At 32.3% G+C, this 12,188-nt stretch overlaps 1 protein-coding gene across 2 annotated transcripts; it reads right to left on the bottom strand.

Annotated features, from left to right (window-relative positions):
* Positions 1-903: 903 nt before the first annotated feature.
* On the bottom strand, positions 904-11,924 carry LOC134250550 (uncharacterized). Of its 2 annotated transcripts, XM_062732918.1 has the most exons (7): positions 11,787-11,924; positions 6,657-6,719; positions 6,448-6,546; positions 3,393-3,437; positions 3,170-3,281; positions 2,812-2,914; positions 908-2,381 (listed from the first exon to the last, which is right to left on the bottom strand). In XM_062732918.1, the coding sequence occupies exons 1-7, from the start codon at positions 11,800-11,802 to the stop codon at positions 2,013-2,015; spliced, it is 807 nt and encodes a 268-aa protein (XP_062588902.1). In that variant the 5' UTR covers positions 11,803-11,924; the 3' UTR covers positions 908-2,012. The 2 variants fall into 2 exon arrangements, with proteins under 2 accessions (XP_062588903.1, XP_062588902.1); XM_062732919.1 differs by lacking the exon at positions 3,393-3,437 and having other exon boundaries at positions 904-2,381.
* Positions 11,925-12,188: the final 264 nt, after the last annotated feature.

Genomic DNA, 12,188 nt, shown 5'->3' with positions numbered 1-12,188 from the left:
GATCCCCCTGTGATGTTTTGGAGGTCCTTGTTTGCTCTGCTCCTATTTTGTATTGTTTTATGGACTTTTATATTCAATACCATTCGAAATCTCCATATCCTTCATCCAGCCACAAATGTACTTCTGACTACAATTTTTCTAAAACATAACGTTACTGAAATTTATACGAGAGTAGATTTGGTTGATTTGCAATTTGCAGACGCGAGTGAAATCTGTAATAATGATTCCATGTGTAATATTTTTTATATTTATCTCTTGTAATATATACTTATAAAAAAGTCCCGTCCTTCTTAATATTTTTTATGTGATCTAATTCCATATGACGCCACTAATGTATTGTATATTAAAAATTTAAGTCATAAAACGAATTAAGTATCCTTTTTTATTTTAACTTTTGTTGCAAGGTTATTGGACTCATGTTAGAGAATACTAAGACGAACTGGCTGTTCAAGTACACGAGCTTTAATAGATATTGTACATTCGTATACGGAATATTTCGAGGCATACTCGTTAACTTACCACAAACTTGGCGTCTCAAAAAGTGCCAACATATTGAACACTAAAATTCTCTAAATTCTTTAAAATCAGACGCATCTTTTGGGTTTCCCAGATCATTACATGGACGTGGTCATTTCTTTCTATAATATTGAAGTGTGTACCCATCGTTTATCCGTGAAACGCGTTTAATACCCGATATAAGGGTATCCTTAAAAGGACTACTTCAATTACACTGAAAAAATTTAATGATGCTTTCTCAGATTCTTTTTTACATACCTGTATTGCTACTGTGCATCTTCTATTATACTTTTTATCTGACACATATTTTGGGTCTCCCATTGTAAAACATCGCCACTATCTAATGGCATATGGGAGGCGGGGTATCATTTATCGAGTTGATTGCTCCATATATATTAAATAAGACCAATTTATAATTCTGTCGTGCATGTAGTACAAGTCCAAATAGCAGTATTATGAAGTAATCAATGATATGTATATTGTGTAAACCACATGGTTCTTTCATTTAGTAACTGAGTGACTCTTGATGCAAATTTAAATGAAAAATATACTAACAATCTATTTAAGGTTTAATAATAACATTAAAAATGAATACAGTAAGGTGAAAAGTAAAAAATAATGTTCCATTTAAACGTAACATGTTATTTTTAGACTTTAGAAAGTAACACATAACTCTTTAAACATCCCCTTCCGAATATTCAATTAAAATGTGCTAGTTTGCCATGTAAAACATATGCAGCCTGATTTCTACAATGCATAAGGTGTATTAATGTCTTTATCTGAGCGAAATAAATATTCTTGGTCATTTTTAAATGCCTGTTTTTCAGATACTGAGGTCGAATTTTTCTCTAACTTGGCGTAGTGCAGTAACCCTTGGACTTTCGGTCAAAGAACTGTTGTTCATGCTTTTGAAACACATGAACCTGATGAGTGAAGTGTATACTTGCATCTGCAGCTCTCCTTTTTCTTTTTGTTGAAAATTTTCAACATTAGCAATGACAATGCTTGCTATCAGTCATTTTTAGGAAACATAAGTATTACATCCGAAAAAAAAGAATTTTCCCCGGGATTTTAATACAATATTTATGATAAACAGAGACAAAATCTTGAAAACCAAAAATATTGTCAAAAATTTTATCAAAAATGCAAATTTTGATTTCTGTTAAGAGGGCTAAAAATCAACTTCCGGTATTGGAATGAAAATCATTCAACCGTTAAATAACTGATTTGGCAAAGTAAAAGATGTCCTTACTTTTTTGGTACATAGTTATGTCCCGTATATAATTTTCACCCTAAATCAGGTTGTTGTGTTTCTTCTTTGATTGTGAGTGTATAATTATATTATCTTTCAAACAGCACCAAATTCAATTTCACTTAAACTACACGTACATTCATTGACAACATAATACCCGTAGGTTAAACAATTTTTATCATATCAATGCACTACATACATTATAAGCTGATGTAAAGTTAAATCAGTAATTCATAACGCTTCTTCACTGTATTTTTTCGAGCACAAAGTATTCATCTGTTTTGTCTTCTTGACTAGATATTATATCCTTTTCAACCACAGACTTATCCTTTGGATGTGTATCGTTTCCACCGTTCTCCAAAGTCACAGTCCCGTATCCGTCAGATGGTTTCGATACTGAGGCATCTATTCTGGCTTGATCGTATTCCAAAGTCACAGTCCCGTATCCATCAGCCGGTGTTGAAAACGAGGCTCCTGGTCTGGTGTGATCGTAGTACTCACTTCTGTCCATAATGTTTGCTTCATTCAACGTGTTGTATACACCATCTTTATTCTCATGAATATTTCCATTCTTCCAAATAGGGGGTACCCGAGATTCTTTGTTAGACCTTTCCTGTAAAAGATACCAATGTGAAAAGATAAAGAATACGACTTGTGTGGGGTTTTTTTTACTGATTTTATATTGAAGAGGTTTAATTTTTATGTGAACTAAACATGCATAACACTTAAGTAATGCATCTGAATACTTAATACATATATGATAATCTCATAGAAATTATGTGACTTTGAGCATTTGATATAGGCCTATAATCACTCGTTTTTTTTTCGTTGACAAGGTAATTGAACATGACTTAATGTATCTTTGTATTTTGCAAAGATGTATTAGTTCCCAATGACTCCTCACTAAAGTCCACTAGGGTTTTAACAATCACAGTCAAAATTTTACATTAATATAATCATTATTTAGAGAATATTTACACTGTTAGGAGGGTTATGTGAATGTACATGTATGTGTGTAGATGAATTCCTTTGTCTACTCTTACGTCATTTATTTCACTGTACATGCTCTTTCCGATATCTTCCTCTAGACCTCTTTCGTTTATACGCATCATTTCTGTCTGATATGACGGATTTTGTACAGGATTTCTGAAGAAAAAAAATAAATATTTGAATTAATTTGTACATATAGATAACACCGTTTAAAGTTACAATCACAAAAATATAACAAGTAACTACTCTCCTTACATATTTTTTTTTAAAACTGCTCAATTCTTTTTTAACAAAAATATCTTCATAATGCTATGCTGTTATTTTCTAGACATTTTTATTGATGTTTTAGATCAGAGTTTACATGTTCACATAAAACATGCTTGATTTATGTAAAACATTCAATATTTAAACCTGATACTCTTTTTCTGCCTATAGCGGTGAAGCATGAAGATAAGGACTGTGACAAGTGATCCAAACAAAGCACCCCCAACTACAGATGCAGCTATATTTCCGGACGAGCAATCTTAAATTTACAATCTTAAGTTGTATTTAAATTAATAAACAAATATTTCTTTTAATTCTGTAAAAAGTTTTAAGGGAAAAAACGTTAAGCTTGTTCATTGGAAATGCATACCTTCAATGTTCTGTTTCTCTACGACTTTATACGCTGGTGTTTGGTTTAAATGATAATATAAAGTTACAATTTATAGAAACATTTGAAAGGTTAATATTAATTAAAAACAAGATGCCCATGGGCCACATCGCTCACCTGAGAAGCTTTGACCATTCTGTTCTTTACCAGATTTCCCCCTTTTAAGGACAGATGATAAAAACAAATTTTATTTTTGGAGGAGACTTAATATCATGTCACAAGTGTAGAAAAGTGGATAATTCTTAAAAATTTTTCTTCCTTAGAACTGGAAAATGAAATAGACTTGTAAAATATTACTAATATTTCAATAAAAAAAACAATTATTGACAAATCACATTCAGTAAAGGTTTACAGGTGAAAACAAATTTCACAATATGTTAGCTTGGTGTTAAAGATGTAAAATAAACTTTAGAAATATATACCGAGCCAGGTGAATTTTATTAGGAAAAGCAAAATGGTATAAATCACCCTATATTATATGGGCTGATTTTTACCATTTTGCTTTTCCTCATAAAATTCACCTGGCTTGGTATATTTTTCTAAAGTTTATATTACACTTTTAACACCAAGTTAATATATTCTGAAATTTATTTTTATCTGTAAACCTTTACTGAGTGTGTTTTATCTCTTTTTATAATTTTATTGAAATATTACTAATATTTTCCAAGTCTTTTTCATTTTCCAATTCTCAGGAGAAAAAATTCTAAGAATTCTCCACTTTTCTAAACTTGTGACATGATATTAAGTCTCCTCCAAAGATAAATTTGTTTGTATCATCTGTCCTTAATACATATTGCGACCTCACCCTAGCCCACTGATCATAATTTAGACATTTTGAAATCTACACTACCCCGGGATGCTTCCATGTGCACATAAGTTTCAGCTTTTCTGGCCCAGTGGTTCTTCAGAAGAAGATTTTTAAAGATTTTCCTATATATTTCTATGTAAAACTTTGATTCCCCATTGTGCCCCCGCCCTACCCCCGGGGGTCATGATTTGAACAATTTATAATCTATACTATCCCAAGATGCTTCCACGTAAGTTTCAGCTTTTCTGGCCCAGTGGTTCTTGAGAAGAAGATTTTCAAAGATTTTTCCTTTATATTTCTATGTAAAACTTTGATTCCCCGTTGTGGCCCCGCCCTACCCCCGGGGGTCATGATTTGAAGAATATAGAATCTACACTACCCCAGGATGCTTCCATACAAGTTTCAGCTTTTCTAGCCCAGTGGTTCTTGAGAAAAAGATTTTCAAAGATTTTTCCTATATATTTCTATGTAAAACTTTGATTCCCCATTGTGGCCCCGTCCTATCTCCGGGGGTCATGATTTGAACAATTTAAAATCTACACTACCCCAGGATGCTTCCACATAAGTTTCAGCTCTTTTGGCCCAGTGGTTCTTGAGAAAAAGATTTTTTTAATGACCCCACCCTATTTTTGTCTTTTGTTGATTATCTCCCCTTGTGAGGGGACTTGGCCCTTCATTTTAACAATTTAAATTTCCCTTTACCCAAGGATGCTTTGAACAAGTTTGGTCAAAATTGGCCCAGAAATTGAGAAGAAGTCGAAAATGTGAAAAGTTTACAGACGGACAGACAGACGGACGGACGACGGACAAAATAGTAGTAGCCAACTTCCTTTCACTTCCCATTTTTTAGTAAACAATACTACATGTACATTTTACATGGCCCCCCTGCCCCCCCCCCCCCCCTCCTTGTTGCTACGTCCTGTAAAGTCCGAAATATCTTACGTTTTCCAGGCTTTTTTTTACTGTTTTTGGTATTTACGTGCCAGGAAAACGTCAGAACCAGCGCCATTTCGAAAACTGGGAATTCGCTGCATTCGGCATTCTGGGGTAGATTTTCAATAATTGCGAACCAAATTAAATGGCAAACTAACAAGTTATCAACATTACAATACTATTAGTACTTACATATTATATCGTTTTTAAGGTTCAGTTACAGTATTAGATATACAATCCGATGAAAACATTTTATCAGACTGTCGAGATTTTTCTTTATTTCGTACATTTTAAAAACTTGCAAGTCATGTGAGTGATATTTTCTTTTCATCGATTTTGGTGTCAGTACTATAAGCATTGTGCTTTTGACAAATTATGATTTCAGAAATCAACTCGAAATTTCCAGTTAGTAATGGCGCCGGTTCCGACGTAAAAAAAAATCTCGGAAATCAACTCGAAATTTCCAGTTAGTAATGGCGCCGGTTCTGGCGTAAAAAAAAAAGCCTGGAAAACGTCAGATAATATTGCGGACTACAACGCTAAATGATATTTCTATCATAAAGCGGCGTTTTATCATCGGCGGTTGCTACAAAGCATCAACATTCTTGAAATTTCTTTGAGCAACTTGTATGAAAATATTCAATTTTATTTAGAGATTAACTGTTTTTCAAATTTTAGAAATATCAAATTGGCGCTGGCAACAAAATATTAAATAACTTAAAAGACTTTTAAAAAAGCACTGATGATTTTAAAAAAAATCATTATTCTGATACATAGCTATATTATTTGTACTTGGTATGATAGGTACAGTCACTGGTGTCTGAGTTTCATTACTAATACATATAGTTGTACTCAAAGAACAATTTATCATACAGTCCACACAATTACTTAAATCTGGCAAAAGTTATAAAAAAAATATTTTATTGTAATTTAAACCATGCTTAATACAGATTTCCTTTACTACTGCCATTGGATTTCTAAACGTCATAGAACTCCGTATAATCAATTATACATAGCAGATTCCAATAAATGTTTTACAAATCTTATTTCTTATTCTTAACTTAGATATAGCAGTAGTGAAGGAGAAACAGCAGGAGTAATGTGCAATAATATATAGAAGTAGTGCAAATCAGATGTGGATACTAAAAAGTTCCAAAACTTTTAGAAAATTGAAATCACAAAATTTAACCAAATTTAAAACCATAGAAAAGCATCGACCTTGCATTTCGTATACTAATACTTTTAGTATTGAATTCAAATAAAGCTTATCTTAGATGTTTTGTATTGAAACTGTACCTTTTTCGTTAACACTGTGGTCAAATATCCTGTCACATGCATCACATTTGTAACGATTGACATTTCCGTTCCTGGTTCCGTTCCGTTTCGGTTGACAACCTGCCACGATACATTTAAATTGATTTTTAAGCAGTTTAATAATTTTGTCAGTAATAAAAAGCTTCATGAGATTTTTTTTTCATTTTAAAAATATATATATCAATTCTTACCCGAGCAATTATAAAAGTGAGACGCCTTTGTAAAAAGAAGGCATCCACAAATAAGAAGGTTAACTGCAACAAAGAACAAAAAAATATTTATACTTCTAGAACAAGAAAATAGTTGACTAGTATACTTTATTTTTAAAACAAATTAAAAAGCAAGAGAAAATGTTATACTTACTTGTATTCTATAATTTGCTGTTTGTATCATATACATTAAATTGTATTGGTATTGTATTTTTCTTTATTTTCCATTTGTATTTTATAGTTTTGAATACTAAGCGTATTTTCATTTACATTTTTTTCATTTTTTTTTTGTTTGCATTTCTTAAATTTTCCATACGTATCCTAAAACGCTTCGTAAGTTAAGAATTTGTACCGTAGCAGTATTTCAATCGTATTGAATTCTATAATTTTTCATCTGTATTTACTTGCATTCAGGTAACTTGCATATGTACGAGGGGTGATCAAACAGTTCGCGAACTAATCGAATAACTGCCATAAAAGAAACTATATTTAGTTTCGTTGTTGATTATATTTCAAATTATTTCTCTCCTATTTTAATGCACAACTGCTACAGTTCTGCTCATGCGCGAATCACGTGATATATGTGATCACGTGACCCCCTCCGTAGCGTCCTGTTACGAAAGCTGAAAGATTTTTCTGAGTTTTATATTTCTTTCCATGCAAGTTAATTTTTTATTAATTGTCAGAAATGGTCAAATTTCGGCAACAGAATGAGTGGATAAAAATATTCTTTCCAAAAATGAGCATGCCGACCATCTAAACCCAAATCTTCTGTATAGGGAGATACGTTTATTCAAGGTGGATATAGAATGTGTGCCTCAATTTTTATCATATCTAATATGTACGAAATCTAAAGTAAATGATATCTTAGGTATTTTGATAATTATATTATTGTTAATTAAGATATTCGACTATTTTTCAAACTGTAAATTGGACGTCTTTGATGACAAATTGCCTAATTAAAAACACATCTCTTTTTAAACTTGCTTTCACTTGGCAACATAACAAATATAATTTTTAACCATCTGCCTTCCTTCAGTTAAACGATCAATCCAATTATTGACTGAATTTATAGGAAGTCGTTTGTCTTAATAAACTGTGTAGAAATTATTATACGCATCTGCAAAGGAATTTCCAAAATATACCATAAATTTTTCAGTCGTTCGTTGAACTAGTACGACGGAGACAACCATTTTTTTTTTCAAAAGTGGTCTACATAGTGTCATCATTTTCACATTGTGACGTCACAAACAAGGAGTAAAACTTTATTCACTATATACTATTTATAGAACTTATGTATGGTTATGCGTGTACAATTTTTTTTCTAATCTGATTTGTGACTTTATGGATATAGAAATAGTTCGCGAATTTTTTTTGATCACCCCTCGTATTCTTAAATTTTCCGAGTGTTTTCTTAATAATTCCTTCTAATTTGTATAATTTTACAACACAGATGTAAAGTATGCAGTTCAAATGGAAAATTGTGCTATTCATTTCAGAAATTATACAATGCAAATAAAAAAAAAATATAGAAAACATAATAGGATCTTCCATGATCTGTTGTTGAATTTGATTTTTATCCTTGGCTACTAGTTCTATGGCAACAGAACAAGTGCTTATAACTTAATGCAGAATAATTTTGGCAAACTCTGTACTGTAAAATCACATACAGTCGTTTGGCCAGTTCCGGATTTTGGCCAGTTCCGAATAATTAGTAATTTAAAGACTGATAATTAATAAATTCAACGGTGTAAAAATAAATTGATTTCTATGGTAAGAAGGCTTATTTATGATTTTTTGAATTATGTGAAGTTTTGAATGTTTGCCCTCGGTTTGGTTTCGTTATCGTACTTGAAACAGTCGACATACTTTTACAACGCAACAAATCTGAATCACCGCGACGCGTAAGTCTGCAGAAAAACCTCTGTAGATACATAAATTTTTCACATAAAACCACGTTCCAGGTATCAAAAGTAAGTTTGATGTGTACTCTAACATATACTAAACACTTGTCAAAAGTAAATATTTAGAACACTGTAAGATATTGAAATATTTTCGTGTTCTTATTTTACCAGTTCCGAATACCCATTTTAAACAATATTATAAATTCACTCTTCGTTGTTTTCTTCATTGTAAACGTGACTTATTATACCCCCGCTGAAAAAAAAGGAAGACGGGGTATATATAGTAATTGGATGTTTGTCCATCCATCCGTTTCTACGTCCGTCCGTCCGTCTGATATGCTCTGGGATATCCATTTCTTATCCGCAACCCCTCTTCTACCACTGAATGAAGTTTAATGAGGCTTCACAGAATTTAATGAGTCTTTCACAGAATCTTTGTTTAACAGTGCACCTATTTTATCTTTGGATCAGGCACATAATTCGGGCTCCTTGAGAAAAACATAGACAATGCCATTCTTTGTAATAATGAAAGGTATATCCTTCTCTTATTCGCAATTCCTCCTATACCACTGAATAAGATTTAATGATACATGTACTTTAACGATTCTTTATTATATTGTGACATTGTTACCATTTATTTTACTTTTTGATCTGACACTTATTTCGGGTCTCCCAGAGCAAAACATGGACTTTGTCATAAATAATCATAAAGGACGTGTGGGGTATCATTAAAATGAGCTCAGTGCCCACAGTACCTCTAGTTTCTCTTCAACCTTTGGAAATACAAATAATTTATTGGTAAGCAATTAATTTAACTTTTCTTAGGCATGCCAATGAATAACGTCTGGGACGTATTTTTTTAATTTAGGGTTGAATTGAGGAAGAATCTCTAGCCTATCCGGAACTCGTCGGCTTATTCGTAACTGGTAAAATGGACACCTATGATAACTTGCAAAATAAATTTTTTGGAGTGAAGGCTGAACTTTTATGAAACAATATTTAATTCCACAAGTAATCAAACTACTTTGACAAAACACTTAGATTTTGAAACAATGTCTAGTATATTTATAGCACCACCGAATCGGTTTTTTATTCGCAACTGGCCAAATAACTGTAGATGTGAAATATGAAAACCCTAGTGCCAACTGTTCAAAAGTTATGGTAAAGGTAAAGATTTTCTAAAACTGGTCAAACTAAAAGGTCAAATACAAAGTTGGTACCCAGAGCAAATTCTTGTCTCAATTAAGGAATATGCTTCTGCAATATAAAAGCCATAGCGCCATCCAATGAAAATATATGTGCAACGTTAATGTTTTTATAAATATACTATAAATATACTAGGCATTATTTCAAAATCTAAGTGTTTTGTCAAGGTAGTTTGATTACTTGTGGAATTAAATATTGTTTCATAAAAGTTCAGCCTTCATTCCAAAAAATTCATTTCGCAAGTTATCATAGGTGTCCATTTTACCAGTTACGAATAAGCCGACGAGTTCCGGATAGGCTAGAGATTCTTCCTCAATTCAACCCTAAATTAAAAAATATACGTCCCAGACGTTATTCATTGGCATGCCTAAGAAAAGTTAAATTAATTGCTTACCAATAAATTATTTGTATTTCCAAAGGTTGAAGAGAAACTAGAGGTACTGTGGGCACTGAGCTCATTTTAATGATACCCCACACGTCCTTTATGATTATTTATGACAAAGTCCATGTTTTGCTCTGGGAGACCCGAAATAAGTGTCAGATCAAAAAGTAAAATAAATGGTAACAATGTCACAATATAATAAAGAATCGTTAAAGTACATGTATCATTAAATCTTATTCAGTGGTATAGGAGGAATTGCGGATAAGAGAAGGATATACCTTTCATTATTACAAAGAATGGCATTGTCTATGTTTTTCTCAAGGAGCCCGAATTATGTGCCTGATCCAAAGATAAAATAGGTGCACTGTTAAACAAAGATTCTGTGAAAGACTCATTAAATTCTGTGAAGCCTCATTAAACTTCATTCAGTGGTAGAAGAGGGGTTGCGGATAAGAAATGGATATCCCAGAGCATATCAGACGGACGGACGTACAGACAGACGGACGGACGTAGAAACGGATGGATGGACAAACATCCAATTACTATATTTACCCCTTCTTCCTTTTTTTTCCAGCGGGGGTATAATAAGTCACGTTTACAATGAAGAAAACAACGAAGAGTGAATTTATAATATTGTTTAAAATGGGTATTCGGAACTGGTAAAATAAGAACACGAAAATATTTCAATATCTTACAGTGTTCTAAATATTTATTTTTGACAAGTGTTTAGTATATATGTTAGAGTACACATCAAACTTACTTTTGATACCTGGAACGTGGTTTTATGTGAAAAATTTATGTATCTACAGAGGTTTTTCTGCAGACTTACGCGTCGCGGTGATTCAGATTTGTTGCGTTGTAAAAGTATGTCGACTGTTTCAAGTACGATAACGAAACCAAACCGAGGGCAAACATTCAAAACTTCACATAATTCAAACACTCATAAATAAGCCTTCTTACCATAGAAATCAATTTATTTTTACACCGTTGAATTTATTAATTATCAGTCTTTAAATTACTAATTATTCGGAACTGACCAAAATCTGGAACTGGCCAAACGACTGTATATATTTCTTACGACAAGGTCCTCTTTGTTCCATTACAAGTATTTTGAGATTATAACCTTGACCTACATGTACATGTAGCAGTTTAACCCACCTTTAAAACATTTAACCTTGGCCATAACTTTGAAATGGTTGCTGCTTGAGTTCTCATATTTTACAAGTAGATCTATATTTATTGAAGCAAGTTCTTTCACTTGGTGATGTCATGTTGGATTTATTGCCATTGACCTTTGAGTTCTAGAAACTTTAACCTTATCCGTAAATTGCCTTAAGGGAGCATCAGTGTTTTTTTTTTTTTCTTTTAAATACTTATTTCATATTTCTCGAGAAGATCGACGCTAAATATCAAGCAAACAAGAAACATACGACTTCAGGTGACATGTATCTGCGCTCGCCTTTTGGGTCATGTCCCTCACGTTTTTTATATTTCCATACAAAAACATGTATGTGCTGTTAAGATATATATATGTACTAAATATTATATGCGTGAATATCCTGAGGCTTTAATATTGCGGGATTAATTGATAAAAATTATAATGTTTATTTTAAGACTTACCTAAAGCATTCTCCATATCGGATGGATTGTATTCATATTAGTCCTTTCCTTCTTTAAAAAAGCTATAACCGGCTTGGAATTGGAAGATGTTTCCTTCGTTCGTAGCAGGAAGTCGATCACCCAAATGGTGTCCGCTTGTGTCAGCTTACTTCTTGTTTATTTCTTTTAAACAATGAACGAGTGTTTAGCAACAAATTTTATGTGGGATGTATTAATTTTATGATGAACATGTTTCAAATATCAAAACACGTAACATGTGTATTTTCTATTTCAATCCATGTTGTTCTGAAACAGGCATAGTATGATAAAACGAATGCTTTCAAATAAAAGAATTTATACTTTTTAATTTGCATGTAGATGAAATGAATTTAAAACATCTAGATATAAAAGGTTCCAATGTAA

The sequence above is a fragment of the Saccostrea cucullata genome, unplaced genomic scaffold (assembly GCF_032062105.1).
Source record: "Saccostrea cucullata isolate Sc308-1 unplaced genomic scaffold, CSIRO_AGI_Scuc_v1 ctg2445, whole genome shotgun sequence".
In the NCBI taxonomy this organism is placed as follows: Eukaryota; Metazoa; Mollusca; class Bivalvia; order Ostreida; family Ostreidae; genus Saccostrea; species Saccostrea cuccullata.
The sequence above is the reverse complement of the archived record's forward strand: the minus strand, read 5'-3'. Positions and strand labels throughout refer to the sequence as shown.